The following is a 19,150-nucleotide window of genomic DNA, read 5'->3' as shown; positions in this document are numbered from 1 at the left end:
CTGGTTTGGAGGGTGAGGAGAGGCAGTGCTGGCTCCAGCCGAGCCGGGAGGGAAGATGCTGAAGGCTCGCTCTCACACCCTCCCATGAGCTGTCAGGCTGTTGATTCTTTAATAAACACTCAGGAGGAGAGGTGTTGGGATAGAAAGAGCATGCTGCGCACCTCGACGTGGAATGTTCCAGAATCAAAGAGGCCCAGCGAGTGTGGCTGTCACCTACGTGGTTTTCATTATATGGTAACCTTTCACTCTGGGGTCCTGAGACCCTGAACAGGAATTTGACTCCAGAAACTGTTCCTCCCACAGCTGGGAGCACCCCAGTGGGGATGATGACGCAGGCAGGACTGTGGACGGATCTGGTGACTGAGGAAGGGGCAAGAATTGCTGAGGATGTGGGGAAGGGGGACGCTTCCAGCTCAGCTCGCTCTCACTGCCGTGTCTCTGCCTTCCCGCCTGTCCCTGCCCCCGGCCCTGTTTTCTTTCCGCAGGACCACATCCCTGTCCCTTACCAGCCAGACTCCAGCAGCAACCCCTCATCCACGACGTCCTCCACGCCCTCCTCGCCAGCACCCCCGCTCCCTCCCAGCGCCACGCCACCTTCTCCCCTGCACCCGTCCCCACAGTGCACAAGGCAGCAGAAGAACTTCAACCTGCCAGGTACCTCCTTGCTTGGGGAAGATGTGGGGGGCCCAGCTTTGGAGGGGTCAGTTCATGCCAGAGCCTGGCTGGGGCCAGTCCGGACTTGAAGGCTGGAAATCTGAGTGGGGATAGGAAGCATATGGACGAGCCCCGCCATGCTCAGGCAACGGCCACGTGCCACTGTGGTCAGTCTTTAGAGTCACCATGCGGTGAGTATTATCAGCTCCACTAACAGATGAGGAAACCGCGGGACTCTTAGAGGCTCCGTCTTTTGGTCTTCGCCCAAGTCCAGGGCCGTCTCCTCTGAAGCTGGGAGTTGTGTTCTGAGCAAAATTGAAGTTGGCAGCAGGACCGTGGGCTGAGACTCCCGGGGGCCACGCGCCTGAGCAGGGCAGCATTCCGAGTCTCGCTCCAGATGTCAGGACAGGACCCTGACCAAGCGGTCGGCAGTCCTGGATTCGAGATCCACCGCTTTCAAGTTCCTGCTGTGGGACCTCTGACTTCCGTGTTCTCGCCTCTGAAAGGACATAGTGGGACGAGATGATCTAGAAGGTTCCTCCCACTCGTGAACTCCAGGGCGCTCAGGTCACTGCCTGGGGATTTGGAACTGGGTCACGAGATGATGGAGGAGAAACCACAAGTGGGAGATTTTGGCTCCTTGGCCCCCTTTGTCACTAGATCTGGGAAAGTGATCTTTCTCTGCTTTCCGGAGGTCTGGGCCTAAGAGCTTTCCCACAGCTTTGGGGCCCACCCCACCCTGTTCCAGGCCCCCAAGGATGCTTCAACCACAGGTGAGCTCAGGAGGGAGACTGCCAGGATGCAGAAGGGCTCGGCCAGCCGGAAGAAGTCTAGTGCTGACCAGTACGGCGCCCACTAGCCCCATGTGGCTGTTCCAATTTAAATTAATTAAAATTACATTTAAAGTTTAATTCCTCAGTCAGACTCTCAGCACTTCAAGTGCTCCATAGCCACACATGTCCGTTTCGGACAGCACAGAAAAGAGAACATTTCCATCACCCTGGAAAGTTCCATTGGATTGTGGTGCTGGTCTAGGGGTTCATTTCCTCCAGTTGGTGGGCATCGCACGGGGAAAAGATCTCAGGTCTTCAGCCATAGGCCACACCTCCAAGCCTAACAGCCACGAGTGAATGGCTGAGAGGCCAAGGGAGGCCCAGTGCCACACCTGGGCCGCAGCCAGACGGTCACCTGGCTGAGGACGAGCTGACTGTGGCACCTGCCCCCGCCATTTTGATTTTGGTTGTGTCCACAGAGATAGGGTTTTAAAGTCTTGCCACATGGGCATTTTCTGTGAAGTCTGAGGCAGCCTCGTATCTGCAGAGTATGAGGGCCATTCACCCGGCAGCCACCATAGATGTGAGTGACCAACTGAATCATCTCCACAGGTGCCACTGGGTTAATTAGGCAAATTGCTTAGCATGTCCACAGACTGAGGACTCCTACTGCCCCTTCCACGATAGTCCATTTCCATTCTCTGTGGCAAAAGTCCCTTCAACACTCCATGAGTCTCCCAAACTCGGGGGGTGGGGGTGGGAGTGCTTTCCTATAGCTGCCCCACCATCCTGATACGCTGACTTCAGCAAGTGTTTTCTCTGAACTTGCTTTCTGCTGCCTTGTGGGCCAGGGCTGGGAAAGAACCCTCTCAAGAACCACCATGCGTGGAAGCACCGTAGCTCCTTTCATCCTAAATGGATCTGCTAGCATCTTGGATAAGGGGATGACCCTGTACCCCTTCACTCTTTTCATTCCCTCAGTCAGAGTCCCCAAGGAGGGGGATTTCTGTCCCACCCTGCCAGCTGATCCTTGCCAGACTGAGGGGTCTTTGGGGGTAAGGCAGCTCAGCTCAGCAAGCTGAAGCCTGGTTGCTTGGGTTTACACCCCAGCTCTGCCACTGAGTATCTGCAGGAACTTGGGCAACTTATTCTCCTTCTCCATGCCTCAGTTTCCTCATCTGTAAAATGGGGCTAATTTTAGTACCTACCTCAAAAAGTCACTGAGGGACTAAGCGTCATACCACATGTACAAGCTTAGCAGAGCACCTGTCTCACGGAAGAGGTCAGTAAATGTGCACTCTTTTCAGTATTATCAGATAAACACAGTAATAAATTACTCTTGCTACCACTTTTTGGGATTTCTCCTCGTGGCTGTTAAAAAATGTGGACACAGACCAAATTTTAGAAATAGTGAAGTCCTCATGCTCCATGGTAGAGGAAGCATGGATTGCATTCAGCTTTTCTGGGGAGTAATTTGGCACTGCCTGTTAAGGTTTCCAGTGTGCCTTCCTTTGACCAGCAATACCACTTCTGGGAGTTTATATACAGGAATGCTCACACCAGGGGACGAGGGTCCATGAGTAAGGATTCCATTGCAACAGTGGAAAATGCCCATCAAGAGAGGATTGTAATGTATTTTATAACAATACTCTGCCATCTTTAAAAAGAATGAGGTAGCTCTATGTGGCTATCCTGACTTGGAAAAATAAGTCATTCACAGAACAATAGGTGTAATAATATCTTATTTGTTATAAAATCATTCTGAGTATTTATAGATGTATGCTTGTATATATGTAGAAATATACTATATATACACAAAAGAGTCTGGGTGGGAGCTTCGAAGGAGAATGCTTTTATTATATGCACTTCTCTAATATATACAATAATGAGGAGCAGGCATCAGTTTCCTAATTGTGTGATAATAAAATGCAATGCTGAAATGGAAAACGAAACAGGAACTCCCAGAAGTCCAGTCCCTTTCCTTGTCTGTAGGTAGCCTTCAGTGAAATTCTCCCAGTTGACAAGGTACCTGTCCTCTTCCTACAGGGACCTGATCAGCAGTTATGCTCTTTTTTTTTTTTTTTTCCATTTCTCTCCCCTTCCCCCCTTGTCTGCTCTATGTGTCCCCTTGCTGTGTGTTCTTTTATGTCTACTTGCACCCTTGACGGCACTGGGAAACTGCTTCTCTTTTTTGTTGTGTCATCTTGCTGCATCAGCTCTTTCTGTGTGCAGTGCCACTCCTGGGCAGGCTGCACTTTTTTCATATGGGGCGGCTCTCCTTGCAGGGCATACTCCTTTTGTGTGGGGCACCCCTGCATGGCACGGTACACCTTGTGCGCAGCAGCTCTGTGCATAGGTCAGCTCACCACAAGAGTCAGGAGGACCTGGGTATTGAACCCCGGACCTTCCCATATGTAGGCGGATGCTCTATCTGTTGAGCCACATCCACTTTCCAGTGGTTATGCTCTTGACTGTGACTCTGTTGCTGGGAAATGGAGATCTGGTATGTTTCCCTCCCAATGTGGAAGTTTCTGAAGACCATTCAAGCTAATGCTGGGACATGGTAATGTCCCAGCCTTGATTCAGCCAGAACATTCTTGTCCAAATGGAGCTGTGGCATTAAGGACCACATTTGGCTCACCCATACCCTCAGGACACATGATGAGTTTTCAGTTAGAAAACAAAGTGTGGAGTGTGCGTGCTTGGCAGTGTCGGTGATTGTGCTCTTTCAGTCGCATGGCCTGCCTGTTCTTGACCTTCACTGGTCCTTTCCCTGCTCTTCCTTTCTGAGTCCTGGACATAGTGCAGTGCAGGGTGGAGTCAAGAGTGCTGGGTGGCCAGATAGAGATGGGTGTGGATCCCAGCATCGCCCTTCCTAGCTCTGTGGTCTTGAACTTGGCCTCAGTTTCTCATCTGTAGATCGGGGCTAACACTGCAGGATTGTGTGACATCCCTGGGACAAGGTTCATGAAAGGGCTTTGTATGGGAATGTTTGTGGGTTTCTGAGATTGTTGGGTTCAAACATCTTCTTTCTTTTGAGCTACATGGTGCCATCTTGGCGCACACATCCCCAAACACACTCATGCACACGTGCGCATGTTCACTCTAGGAAATGGCAAATTCCAATGGCCCAAAGGGAGAAAAAAAGGAGGCAGAATCTGCGTTTGGTAGAGATTGCAGGATATCTGAGATCTCACTTGGGCTGTGCCACTTGGCCTCTTGAGAGTGTTTCCTCCCTTTCAGAACCCATCCCCTTGTCACGCTGTCTTGATTCCCTCTTCTATTTTTTTCAGCATAGGGATCATGACTGCTTGATGTGATCTTGCTTATTTTCTCCCTTGTGTAACGCTCATCTCCTTCACCCAGGAAACACGTCTGCTTCTTTCATCTCTCCATACCCGAAGCCCAACACAATGCCTACTACAGAAGTACTAAATAAATGTCTGTTGGATAAATAAATGAGTAAACAAGTAACTCGAAGTCATTCATTAATGCTTAAAGCTCCAGGCTGCAGTTTTTCTTTTCGCATTGCTGTGTTGGCCCCCAGACTGCATTCATCCACTTTTTAGGTTAACAGATATTTATTGAGCATCTACCCTATACTGTATTAGGTATGAAACTAGGTACTGGGTACAGAGAGGTCAACAAACTGGACACAGCCTCTGTATTAGCTTCTGGTTGCTGCTGTAACAAACAACCACAAATAGCGACTTCAAATATCACAACTTACTACTTACAGTTTTGGAGAAGTCTGGAATCAGTTTCACTGTGTCTTAAGGGGTTGGCAGGGCTGATTCCTTCTAGATGTCTAGAGGAGAATTTCTTCTCTTGCCCTTTTCCAACTTCTAGAGGTGGCCCACATCCCTTGCCCCTGACCCCCACCACTCCAACCTCTGCTCCCATCATCAGATCTCCTTCTCTGACTCCAACTTTTGTACCTCTCTCTTAGCAGGATCCTCGTGATCACATTGAGGCCACCGGATAATCCAGGACAATGTCCTCATTTCAAAATCCTTAACTTAATCACATCTACAAAGTCACGTTTGCCACATCAGGGGACATATGCACAGGTTCTGGGGATTAGGACATGGACGTCTTTAGGGGGGACATTCCTCTGCCTCCCAAGTCCCTGTTCTCCTGGAGTTCATAGCTGAGTGGGCGAGGCAGGTGTTAAGGAAGGAAACACACACGTGGAGGTGGGCTTATATATCGTCCTAAGTGCTATGAAGGGAGAGAGCAGTGTAGGAGCATGATCACGGCAACAAATTGAGGTTTGAGGTGGTCACATTCTGAAGGAGCGGGGGAGCTCTCCAGGCAGGGAGAGGGTAACAGGAACTTGGAGGTATTCCATAACTGAAAGAATGTCCCAGTGGCCCCAGTGCCAGACACAAGGGGAAAATGGCACAGAGTGAGGCTGGAGAGCTCCGGGGGTAGGACCACGTGGGGCCTTGCAGGAATGTAGATTTTAGGCTTCTCATGCAACGCAGAGATCTTCGTGAAAGGCCACTCTGACTGCGCCATGGAGAGGTCCTAGGGTGAGAGCAGCCATGCAAGAGCAGAAGTGACTCAAAGGTGCCTGCTTGCCTTTCTGAGCCCTCGGGCACCTGAAGCCCCCAGATCCCAAATCCCCTTGGTGCCAGAACGTGGGGAGCCAGGCGGCCCATCCGCTGCTCCTCGGAGCTGCTTCTGGCGAGTGTCCCTTATCAGCAGGGCTCGCGGCAACGCCACCTCTTCTGACCACTTGCCTCCCTTCCATCCTCGGGAACAGGCTGTTCTCAAGCCTGCGGAGGAGTCAGGAGGGGCTTGGCTCTGCAGCGCGGGGGCATTTGCGGGTGTCCTGTTGCCTTACACCTGTCCCTTCTCGGACTCGCCCAAGCAGCGACTGATCTGCATGGCCCAGCCCCTCCTCCTTCCAAAGCACAACTGCCAGCTAAACCTTTCTGCAGACACTGAGTGCCCATCGCGTCTGGAGCTGGGGAGGGTAGAGATCAGCTAAGCCTCTCGATAAACCCTGGATGGTTTATCTTTTCTTAATTTTGGCCCCCTGTTGACTACAAAATGGCTTTGTGTAATGAAACTCTAGGTTACCTCCCAGAGGGAGGTCCCTGAAATCATGGAGACTGGTTTCCTTTCAAAGCTTGCCTCTGTGATCTTGAATAAGTTGCTCCCTATCCTGGATCCCTATTTTTTCAGAATCAAGAATCCACCATCCATTTGGATTCTACCTATTGGGGATATTTTTAGAATTGGACTCAGCAGTGCTTTCTGCTCTTTTCTCGGTGATAAAAGGGAGTTGATGGATTCCAGAAGCCTGCGTTGTATGCCCACCGGGACAAGGCAGGTGCCTGAGATCCCAGGAAACCAGGTCTTGCCATCTTTCGGGAATGAGCTTATAAATCAATTCCACCTTCCGGCGGAGAGTTCAGTCAGATTTCTGAAAGCAAATGACTTAGCACTCGGAACTCTCTGATTGTCTCTCTCTTTTTCCTTAAAGATTTTTTTTTTAAATTTCTATCCCTTCCCACCCCCCCACCCCCAGTTGTCTGCTCTCTGTGTCCATTTGCTGTGTGTTCTTCTGTGTCCACTTGCATTCTTGTCAGGGGCACAAGGAATCTGTGTCTCTCTTTGTTGCGTCATCTTGCTGCGTCAGCTCTCCATGTGTGTGGCACCACTCCTGGGTGGGCTGCGCTTTTTTTCACGTGGGGCAGCTCTCCTTGTGGGGTGCGCTCCTTGTGCATGGGGCTCCCCTACGTGGGGGACACCCCTGCGTGGCACAGCACTCCTTGCGCGCGTGAGCACTGCACGTGGGCCAGCTCACCACACAGGCCAGGAGGCTTTGGGTTTGAACCCTGGACCTCCCATGTGATAGGCGGACGCTCTATCCGTTGAGCCAAATCCACTTCCCTCCGATTGTCTCTTAATGATGAGTAGTCTTGTCTGTTCATTAAGTGAGCTTGGAAAGATGTGCTCTTATTTGTGGCAGCTAAGACTGTGATGATGGCAGAGATGGTGCCCCTGCTAGGAGGAAGGGACTGGTATGGTCTCCTTTTCACTCTGCAAAGACTAGTGAGCCAACTCCTGGCTCTAGCTTGTCCTTGAATGTCATATAAATGGTTTGGGAAGTAGGTTCACTGACTTAGTTTCCTAGGGTTGCCGGAACAAAGTGCCACAAGCTGGGCACCTGAAGACAACAGGCATTGACAGGCTCACGTTCTGGAGACAGGGAGTCTGAAGCCAAGGTGTCAGCAGCCTCCCTTTGAGGTGCACAAGGACGCACATGCCCCACGCCTCTCTCCCCGTCCGGTGGTGGCCGACGACCCGGGGCCTGTCCTGCCTCGGCCGCCTCGTGGCCTTCGCCCTCTGTCTCCTTGTCCCTATCTGCTCTTCTTAGGATTAAGTCCTCTTGGATTAAGGGCCCACCCCGCTCTAGGAGGCCCTCATTTTAACTTGCCCAATTCCATCTGTAATGACCCTATTTCCAAAAAATAAAAAATAAGTCTCATTCTGAGATTCTGAGGTACTGGGGATTAGAACAGCAACATGTTTTGGGGGGATGTACCTCAAGCCTTTTAACCCATAATATTGACCAATTCAGACTCACCTTGCCCCATTCCTGCCTACTTCATTTACCGGGGAGAGAGAAAGCTCTGCCGGGCTCTCCCACTGAACCCGACACCCTGCTGCCGGCTCCAGGCACCCCACCCCGTTGGAATGGGCGGTGACATGTGAAACCTCAGTACAGTCCAAAGCAGTGGCCTCTGCTGAGTGCGCCGGACGTGCAGTGAACTGTGGGAAAATCAGCGGGGAAGTCCAGGGAATGCCTTTTATGTGTTTTTTCCCTAAATATAGACTTTTGATAGATGTGGTTAAGGATCTTGTCTCAGGAATATCATCGTGGACTAGCTGGGTGGACCCGATGTAACCACAAGGGTCCTTCTAAGAGGGAGGCAAAAGGTCCAAGACAGCAGAAGGCAGCGTGAGGATGGAAGCAGAGGTTGGAGGGATGCGGCCGGGAGCCAAGGAATGCTAGAAGCCTCTAGAAACTGGAAAAGAGGAGGAGCAGATCCCTGGAGCCCCCAAAACAGCCAGTCCCGTCACCACCTTGATTTCAGCCCCTTGTAACTCTTCACAGATGTCTATCTCCAGAACTACATGAGAATGTATTGACATAGTTTTAAGCCACCAACTTGGTGGTAATTTGTTACAGCAACACCAAGAAAACTAAGACAATGCTCATTATAGAAACTTGAAAAACAGGAAAAAAAAAAAAGAATATTTTAAAAAGCCACTATAGTCCCTCTGCCAAAAGGGAAAAAAGATTAATATTTCGGTCTATAGCATTGCCGAATTTTCTTGGCATTTGTATACTTACGCATTTAGCAAAAATGATATAGTACTATAAATACTGCTTTTATACTCTGATTTTTAAAACTTAGTCTACAATGAACACATTCTCTTGTCCTTAAGTACATTTCTATACTGTGATTTTTCATGGCTGCATAGTGTTCCATCCCATTAAATTACCATGATTTTTCTCACAGATGCCCTCTTAGGACATTTAGATCATTTCCTATGGTTTACTGTTTTAAATAATATTGTAGTGAACATAGTTTTTTATATATCTTGGACTCATGTCTGATGATTTCTTTAAAATAAATTCCTAGAGTAAAAAGGATAAATGTCAGGTCAGTGTGTAAGGACAGTTTTAAGGCTCTTGATACATGTTGCTAAATTGCCCTCATTATATAGATTTTACCCATTTATATTTCCACCACAGGTAGATACTTAAAAATATACAGATGGCTGGTTTGGGGCCCAGTGCCCGGGGTCTTTTTTTCACATCCTCTCCTTTAGACCCTTGGCATTCACTCAGACATGGAGAAATCTCTTGCAACCCATCCTTGTGGTCGGGGAGGCGGCCGGTCCTTTATGCAGAGGTCTTCGCGCCTGGTCCATCCCATGTAGGGTACACGGTACCCATCGAGCTGAAGGGGAGGCAGCTGCCCCTGGACTGTGAACTCCTGGTGGGGGGATAGTGTATTCATCATCTCCCAACCCTAGGACTTAGTAGATGCTCATGAAATCATTTTGAGTAGATGGACAGGCTGCCCACAACTCACTGGGGTGCCAGGCAGGGGTGGTAATTCCTGAGCACTCCACCTTCTGCGGGTTCCCCATGATTCTCTCCCGCAGGCGGTTCATTCATCCCTAGCATTGGCCACATGGCAATAACGTGCTTGTTACTGGCTGTGAGGTTCACCATTGTGTCCTCAGGGCTGAATGGAGAGCCCGGCACATAGTAGCCTCTCAGTGAACACCTGCCGCATGCACAGAGAGATTTTTCTTTTGCTCCAGAAGGTTTGGAGAGGGAGACCAGGGAAGCCGAGTTTGGTACCAGGGTGGGATGCTCTGTTTTCAGGAAGGATGAAATTGGACGGTGGCCTCAATATTTAGGGCTCTGGCTTCTCGACTCATGGTCTCAGTCTCTTGTAATCTGGGGTGTCTGTGGATGTGTGGAAACCACGGGTGGGGGGGCTGTATTGAAGGGCCACGTGGTCCCCATGGGAGCCCAGTTTGGACCTGGAAGGACAGCTCCTGGGTGACACTCACTTGGGTGTTTTCTTTCTTTTGCAAGCCTCCCACTACTACAAATACAAGCAGCAGTTCATCTTCCCAGGTGAGTCTGGCACGCGCTGGAAACAGCCCTCTCCTTGCCAGCCCGGCTAGGCGCCGGGTAGCTGGAACCGAGTGGAGGTAGAGGATGATGGCTGGACATGGAGAAGGGAAGGGTCAGGGCTCCCCAGGGCACAAGGAGAGGCCTGCGAGGGTGGTCTTTAGTGGAAGGGTGGGCAAGGAGGAGGAGGGGCCCAGAGCCACGAGGGAGGGGAGACCAGGCCAGAGGGGCTGGAGCTGAGCACTGAGATGCAGAACCGAGAGGCCTCTTCAACCCGTGGGAGTCAGGCTGAGGAAGGCGCAGAGCGCGCCACGTGGACGCTTCAGGCCAGGACCGGGGGTACTGGCAGCTCTTTGGTCAGCAGTGGGAACTTTGTTCGGGTGGCCACGAGAACACCGGCTCATCTGAGAAGATGAAGTCCAGGTGGTTGAGGAAGGGTGACGGGGTACTGGCCAGTCCTCGGGACCCATGAATCCGGCAAAGGGATTCCTGGCTATCAGCCCCTCCCAGAAACCAGGCCTCTGGGGGTGGTCACGGGCCCCGCACATGCGTGGCTTCTGACTGTCCAGTCTCTGGTTTTCAGATGTGGTGCCGGTGCCGGAGACACCGACCCGGGCGCCGCAGGTCATCCTGCATCCGGTGACCTCAAATCCAATGTAAGTGGACAGAGACCTCCTCTGTGCCCCTGGCGCGAGCCCACCCCCCCAGCCGGCTCAGCAGCCCTGTCTTCTCCTCCCTCCTCTGGGAATTGAGGGGGTGGGGGCCAGGGAGGAAAGGGCAGAGAATGACAGAGATGCCGGGACAAAGAGAGGGACAGCGACAGCCCAGGCTGAGAGACGGAGGCGGAGGGAGGTCAGGAGAGGCCACGCCAGCCACCGTGGGTCAGCGCTGCTCTGCGCCCCGGCCTGCCGGTCAAGTGCAGTTTCCAGCGGCCTGACCATTTCCTTGGGCTCCCCAGGGCCTCATGCGTTCAGAGGCGAGGTGCCAGGGAGCTTACCGGAAGGGCAGTCATTCTAACTCACCCCCCCACCCCCCTTAAGAAGTCTAATTTGGGTTTACACCAGGGCTCGGCAGTCTACAGCCCACAGGGCACATCCGGCCGGCTGCCTGCTTCTGTAAGTAGACTTTTCTTGGCCCACAGCCACACCCATTTGCTACTGTATTTGTCTACCGTGACCCTGTGGCCCGTCAGGCTGAAAATGTTTACTGTCTGGCCCTTGCCAGAAGCAGTTTGCTACCCCAGTTTTAGACCATTATAAAAGTAATGTAAGCTCATTTGAGAAAACTTGGGCTATTCTGTAAAACAGGAAGAATAACTCATAATCCCACTGCTGTCAGCATTTAGATGTGTGCTCTTTCTGTTCACATATAGTTGTGCTCCTTGATATGTGCAGTTTCCGCTCTGCTTTTCTGTCCATATTATTTCAGACCCTTCATAAAAATTGTCTTAAATGGCTATAACTTCCACGTTGGTGTAGAAAACATCTTAACCATTTCACTATTGCTGGATCTTGCATTGCTTTCCACATTCCGCTGTTGTAAACATCGCTGCAGTGAACATCTTTGTGTCTCTCATCCTTAGCAGTCCTAGGTACAGAATCTCTTTCCAGGTGGTCTACTTCCTGTGCAAAGCTGGTGTGAAATCACCATCCTTTCACTTAACCTCTGGTTGTGACCAAAGTCTGGGGCACGCCGGAGACTTCATCTCAATTTGACCAGTTTCCCAACTCACGTTTTTGCTACTTGGTTTACCTTGTGGCTCCGCTAACTGTTCCATCCCTTCTGATCTGTGTTATGGACTTTGTTAAAGACCTGAAGTCAAAGACGTAGTGATTTGCCAGGGGATGTTGTGCTGACATCCAGCTCCAGATCGTTTCTCTGCTGCGTGTAAACCCAATTCCACAATTTGTTCAAGATAGACTCCAGGTTATGAACTGACAGGGAGTGACAGTGCCAAACAGACCAGGAGCTGCCTGAGATCTGCTTAAATGTGCATGGAGTGAGGGGAACGAACCCTTGGCAGAAGGGGAATCATCTACAAGCCCCAGCTGCTGTCATCATGCCTCAGGGGACGAAGGAAAGCGGCCCCTCGTATGCTCGGTATTGGGCATGAGGAGGAACTCGGCTGCATTTTCCCACCCAAATCTCCCCCAGCTGTTATGTGGCTTCATTCCGCCCTCCAGCCAGTACCGTAAATAATCAGTTAATGTAACAGTGAGCTTTGGACTGACCCTGCTTTTCCCTTCCCTTAGCTCCTGTAGTCTTTTGGGTTCCCTCTCGCCAGGAGCCCACCAGAAAGTTGTTCGACTCTGTCTGCAGGGTCACCAGCTTCTTGGGGTCTGAGGGTCAGGATAGAGGAGGCCCTCAAATGAGGGAGAGTGGGAATCTGCTAAGCTTCCACCGGGGAAACGGGGAATGGGATTCCCGCCACCACCTCCAGTTTCTTCCACGCTTTTCTCAGCAGCCTCGTTACTGTCTCCCCAGCACACCTCATAGGCAGGCACACATCCTCTCTTCTAAAACACCCTTCCAGCTCTCATTGTGCCCACCTCCACATCCTGCTCCGTGCACATCCTCCCCTCCCCTCGCACCCCCGCTGCCTCCCAACCACACCAGCAGACAGTGTGCCCCCAACAGCCCCAGGTTGCCCACCTGGCTGACACAGGACCACCCTACATGAGGTCACGCACACAGACACACTGTATACCTGCTGTCTCCACACACCTAGACCACCAGTGCCGCTCACAAGCTCATGACCGCACACTCACATACACACACACCTGTGTCTCCCAGGCCAGTGTGTCTTGCTGTGTCCCCCTTTTCCTTGGTTCCCACATCCTGATTGGCAGGGTCCCACTTAAACACTGAACTTTGCAAATAATCCAATAATTCTTCTCTCCTGGCATTACCATCCTGCTGCACACAGTCACACCTAACTTTTAGCCCATGTCACTTTTAGTCCCTGTGCACAGGGTCTACGGACTTGCTTTGATTCCTTCAGTTGTAATAGAATATTCCTTAAAGTCAGGAGTCATCCCAATTTCAACTCTGTATCTCTCTAAGGGCCTGGCCTGATCCTAGTGAATAAATAAATGAACAAACAAATGAATGAGTTGACAAACAAATGGACACTGAGATCCTTTCAGAAGATTCCAAATCCCACTCAACTTTAGATATCTGATGAATTCTCTCCTAGCAAACACGTAGAAATCTGATAATTCCTTCACCCATGGTTATTAGGCCCATTTAGAAGGACACTGCTGGGTTAGTGGAAACCAAAGCCATAAATAAAAATGAGCCCAAAGCAACCCAGAAAACCTATTTGAAACAATGCCCTTGCCTTGTGCAGTATGGCTTTATGGTGGGATTATAGATTGGTTCAGAGACGTGCTGTCGAGTGAAATGTGAGATGAAAGCTTAGTTGTGAGAACTTTGCATTTTGAAACTCTTCAGCCATGGATAAATTCAACTCATGGACTTGCCTTTGCATCTAAGGGTCACGGTTATTCTCCTTTCTTTAAAGCTTGGAAGGAAATCCATTACTTCAAATTGAAGTGGAGCCAACCTCGGAGGTGAGAATTGGAGAGCCGTGAAGCAACTTTTTCCAGGGGCTGCCCAGACTTGGCAGAGCCCATGGGTGCCTGTAATGACGCAGAGGGCTCGGGGCGGTGGCTGTGCTTGATGGATGTGCTAACTCCGGGATGATTAACAAGCAGCGGCCCCCACGGCCCTGAGCCTAATGGGCCATTATATGGCGTGCATCATGGAAAAGCAAGTTGTGCGGAAGTTGGCAAGTGATTTGCATTCTTACTTGAAAAATCAGCTCAGAGCTGGGTCAGCGCAGAAGGGGGTGTGCCCCCACGGCCTCCAGAAGACTGCAGGGGAGGAGGTGGGGCCTCAGGGAGGCTGGGCTTGGCAGGGTACTGGGAAGGTTCTGGGGCTTCTTCCCACCTTGCCAGTGCTGCTAGAAGAACAAATCGGGTGTCCTGGGCGAGAACCCGGAGTTCCGACCTCTGGGCTTCACCAGTATGTCCCAAGCTGAAAGGAATAGAGGTCCCAGAGGAAATCATTTCCTTCTCTGGAATGATTGTGGGGTCGAAAGAGGATCCTGGGGGAAGTCAATGGCTTCTGTGTCATTTCTTCTGCGTGGTGTGGGGGGGCAGCTTGCTCAGGTGTTTGGGGTCAGGTAGACCTGCACCCACACAAGAGGCCACCTTCTCAGGCCAATCTCGTTGGGCCCCGGGCCCCTGGGAGTCCCCACTAGCTCCCACGTTCCAGCCTGAGACTCCAAGGGGCAGATTTCTACCACCATCACCTGCAGGCCTCCCCCAAGACTGCCTGCTGGGAAGGCGGGTCCCCAGGTCTCAGGGCATTTAACTGTAGGTTGTCACACCGAGGTGGCCTGAATCGTGTGCTAAACAGGCAGATTCCTGGGCCTCACCTGTTGAGATGCTGATTCAGTAGGTCTAGGTGGGGCCCAGGAATCTGCATTTTCGTAGGCATCCCAGGAGATACAAGTAGGTCTGTACAGAGAGCTTTATGGGCTGTAATCTCATTTATAACCTCAGCCACCCCCAGGGGCAGGTTTTAGTGCACCCACTTTACAGAGGAGGAAAGGAAGGCTCAGAGAAGTTAAGTGACTTGCCCAAGGTCACACAGAGGCCAGCCGAGCTCACTCAGTCTGTTAACCTTGGCCTCTATTTCTCTTGCACAATAACGTTGGACACTAATAATGGCCCTTCAAGCTTCTTCGTGGTATGATGCTAGACAAGAGTGAGCTGGGAAAACAGAGAGAGCCGTGTGCATGAGAGCCGAGCACACGGGCAGAGACATGTCCAGACCCCCCCGTGCCCATGAGACCCAGCAGGGCCTCGGGGGACAGCTGGGCAGTGGCAGGAAGCGCACTGACCTTTACCCCCACCCCCGGCCACAGAACGAAGAGGGCCACGACGAGGCCGAGGAGTCGGAGGACGACTTCGAGGAGATGAACCTGTCCCTCCTGTCGGCCCGGAGCTTCCCGCGCAAGGCGAGCCAGACCAGCATCTTCCTGCAGGAGTGGGACATCCCCTTCGAGCAGCTGGAGGTCGGCGAGCTCATCGGGAAGGGCCGCTTCGGGCAGGTGTACCACGGCCGCTGGCACGGGGAGGTGGCCATCCGGCTGATCGACATCGAGAGGGACAACGAGGACCAGCTGAAGGCCTTCAAGCGGGAGGTGATGGCGTACCGGCAGACACGGCACGAGAACGTGGTGCTCTTCATGGGAGCCTGCATGAGCCCGCCGCACCTGGCCATCATCACCAGGTAAGTCCCACCTGGGCGGGCGCCCCCCCTCGGACTGCGGGCTGCGGGCTGCGGGCTGCGGGCTGCGGGCTGCGCAGGGGAGGAAGGGTGCTTCTGATTCTTTCAGTCTTCTGGGTAATAGGGCGTCTCTCACTCTGCCATTCGCACCTTGCACAGTTTTAAGATTTAAGTGTCCACAAAATACTTTCAATGCTGAAATTCTTTAGGTCAACAGTGCCATGGAGAGAGCACTGAATGGGGAGTCAGCAAAATTAGGCCTGGTTTCCCCTCTGTGCCTCAGGAGTTGGATGACCTGGGATGTTGAAAAACATGGCTGAGACTCGCTGCCTCCCCATGTAAATTGAAGGGGGAAGACTAAAACAGGATTCAGCAAATGTTTCCTGTTAAGGACCCTAGTATTTTAGGCTTTGTGGGCCAGCAGGTCTCTGTGGCAATTATCCAACTCTGCCCTTGTGGCCTGAATGCCGCGTGGGCAATAGGAAACGCGTGTGCATGGCCATGTTCCAGTAACACTGTATTTATAAAAATAGGCAGTGGGCTGGATTTGGCCCACAGGCCGTAGTTTGCCAACCCTGGACTAAGATTCTGATGAATATCATTCTGGATTTCATTAAAGCTGAAGGACACGTTTACATGGCTTTATTATTGCCTTATGAATATCCAGGGCCTATGGTCTATGGAGGCACAGAAGGGGTAGTTAATAGAGAAATGACATTAAGAAAATGTCAGATAACAGTACCTTTCTGTAATGTGCTCTCTCCCGGGCCTCACCCAGTGACTCAGGGCATTGAAAAACAATAGCTTTGGGTCCACTTGACGGGTGGTGTGTTTTTAAACTCTGGCATTTGCTCGCTTGTTGTGTTAGGGCCGGCCACAACAGTGGCATTTTTGGTATGCCTTTGTTGTCAAGGTCTTATTAGGAGCCCACTCTTTCCCACACTCAACTCAAGCAATAAGATCTCAAAATGCTCAGGACTCGCACCTTGACAGGTGCCGTTGTAGGGGCTGTGGACTCAAGAAAGGGCTGGTGTAGCTTAGATCTGTTCAATTTTCATGAAAAGCCTCACTGAGTCCAAGTATAAGGTCTTGGTGGCCGGTAGATGGTGCATTATTGTCATCACCATTGATTGTGCAGATGGTGGGTTTATTGGAGCCGGGTGTGGAATGGTAAGTCTTGCAAATGACTGGAAATCTAGGAGATTTAGGGCTTGAACCTTCCTTAAACCAGGGTGTATTAGTCAGTCAAAGGGGTGCTGATGCAAAATACCAGACATCTGCTGGGCATTATAAAGAGTATTTATTTGGAGTAGGGGCTTACAGATACCAGGCCATAAAGCATAAGTTATTTCCCTCACCAAAGTCTATTTGGAGAAAGATGGCTGCCGACGTTTGTGAGGGTTCAGGCTTCCTGGGTTCCTACGTTCCTGGGGCTTGCTTTTCTCTGGGTTCAAGGTTTCTCTCTTCCCGGAGCTTGCTTCTCTTTCCTCTATGTGCTGACTTCCTGGGGCTCCAGTTTAAGTCGTAAGCATCAAACTCCAAATTCAAAACTCCAACATTAAAAGCCCTCACCTCTGTTCTTCGCTATGCCTTTTATCTGTGAGTCCCCACCCACCAAGGCCCTAATCATAACTCAATCATGCCCAGGTACAAATCAGATTACAAGCATAATCCAATATTTCTTTTTGGAATTCATCAATTATATCAAACTGCTACACAGGGTAAAAATGGTGACTTTAAGCTTTGCACAGGACAGAAATGGCCCTTGAATAATCAGCCCAGAAGATATTCAGGAGTTGAGGTATTCTGATTATGTGTGTGTATCAGTAAGTTGTTGCTGTGTAACAAACTACCCGCTAAAACTTAATGGTTTCTATCTGGTGAGTAGTTCTGGTCTGAGCCTGGCTCAGTAGCTGGGCTCTTATACAGGCCTGCAGTCAGCGGGCAGGTCGGCTGGGTGCCAGTCAGTCTGGGCTTCCTTTACTCTCATGTCTGCTGATTGGCAGAATGTCAGCTGAAGGCCTTGATTCTCCTCTGCACGGCCCCCACAGGCTAGCATGGACTCAGTCCTCTGGGAGTCTCAGAGTTCAGGCAAGAGTTCAAGTCCTAACACACAAGTGCTTTTTCACACCTCTGTTTGTGTCACATTGGCTGATGTCCATTGGCCAGAGAAAGTCACACAGTCAACCTAGATTCAAGGTGTGGAGAAACGAGCTCTATCTCTTGGTGCAAAGATCTGCAGCATCACATTATAAAAGCAGGGATGCAGAAAGAGAGAATACCCATGGCCAGTTTTACAGTCTGCCATAGCAAGCCCCTTTGTTCCCTCCTTTTCTTACCCAGGACTTGTCTCTGTCTTACAGATGGCAGTTGCCTGGCCCTTTACTTGGGATGCACAAGTCTGACCTTCTTCCCATGGCTCTGACCAGTCTGGTATCCCAACTGTCTCTGGTCAGCTCCTCACCCTCTGGCCTCCAAACCCCCCCTTTTTTTTACATCCCCAAAGTAGAAAGTTTGAATCCCATGATCTCATCCCCTTTGCCTGGCCTTTCTGAGGACCGCTGCTCTCCCTGCTTTCTGACTTGTTCAGTGTTGTCAATGAGGCCAGTTGTCCATGCCTCCCTCACCCCCTTTCCCCAGGGGTGCCTCATTGGGCATGGATGGATTGGGTTAGCAGCCATCCTGGAAAAATGAGTGGTCATTATGAAAATGTGGCCCCCATCCTGCAAGCCAGCTGCATTTGCAGCTCTCTTCTGTTAGGCAGAAAATTCTGAACACCCCTCCCCAAGCTCTAGAACTGCCTACAGATTTCACAAACAACGCAGCCTTTTTCTGGCATCGTGATAACGACCGTGCAGCTTTGGGACATGTAATTGGTCTCTGAAGTGTTTTGGTATTTTGCATGAAGCCTCAAGGATGCCAGATGAGCTCCAAAGAAGTGGCATTTACTGCGTATTCTTGTGTCATTACATATTATCTTGGGGAGGGGCCCTGTGCACCCCTCTGTCCTGTTTAGGAGCATCTACTTGTTGATTATCCAGGTTTTTTATCTGAACATTCAGTGTGAAACCAAACGTTTGAGTAATTTAATTAATCACTTGCATTCACATGATTGGCTGGCAAAGATCAGTAGTTGGACAATAGCCAACCAACTGGAACAATTTTCGCCCACTGGATTATTTTACAGGGAACATAAGACCAGATAATTACCTGGCATATTCTGTATAAATTCACAATGGCGTGTTCTAGCCAATTACTTAGTAATTATCATCAAAGTTAACAAGTATTTCTAAGATTAGCTTCCTTGTAATGCAATATGTATGGCTCTTGGGGAATGAGTAATAACCAACTAGTTACCCAATTGCTATATCCACAAATGCAATTAGCAGCGGGATTGCTAAATTGTTTCACGATTGGGGTCATTATGAGATTATTGCAAAGCTATTGACAGCCTGTGCGATTGTGCATTTTAAAAACTCCAAATGGAGTTTGAAAGTCAGTAAAGATGGACTGAGTGAAGGCTCTTTCCCTTCTTCTGCCTTGCTACAGGATTTCCTGGGCCTCAGGTTCCCCATCTGTAAAATGAACTGGTGGAACCAGATGTTTGTGCGGGATCCTAACCCTAAAAAAATCATTTGGAGAATGGGCTGTGTTAGAGAAGCAGGCCGGGACAGATTTGGATCAGTACTTCCCAAAGGTGGTACACCTGAACTTTCTGCCTCAGAATCGCAGGAGTGGGGAAGTGGGAAGC

At 50.6% G+C, this 19,150-nt stretch overlaps 1 protein-coding gene across 1 annotated transcript in view; it reads left to right on the top strand.

Annotated features, from left to right (window-relative positions):
• The window catches only part of KSR2 (kinase suppressor of ras 2), a 418,689-nt gene that overhangs the window by 349,886 nt on the left and 49,653 nt on the right, over nt 1–19,150 (top strand). The window contains exons 10-14 of the mRNA XM_058281429.1: nt 486–654; nt 10,063–10,104; nt 10,685–10,757; nt 13,625–13,673; nt 15,035–15,402. Of these exons, the coding sequence (XP_058137412.1) occupies nt 486–654; nt 10,063–10,104; nt 10,685–10,757; nt 13,625–13,673; nt 15,035–15,402 (701 nt within the window). The remainder of the gene's footprint in view (nt 1–485; nt 655–10,062; nt 10,105–10,684; nt 10,758–13,624; nt 13,674–15,034; nt 15,403–19,150) is intronic.

The sequence above is a fragment of the Dasypus novemcinctus genome, chromosome 19 (genome assembly GCF_030445035.2).
Source record: "Dasypus novemcinctus isolate mDasNov1 chromosome 19, mDasNov1.1.hap2, whole genome shotgun sequence".
Classification (NCBI taxonomy): domain Eukaryota; kingdom Metazoa; phylum Chordata; class Mammalia; order Cingulata; family Dasypodidae; genus Dasypus; species Dasypus novemcinctus.
Note: the sequence above shows the minus strand (reverse complement) of the source record. Positions and strands in the feature narration are given on the sequence as shown.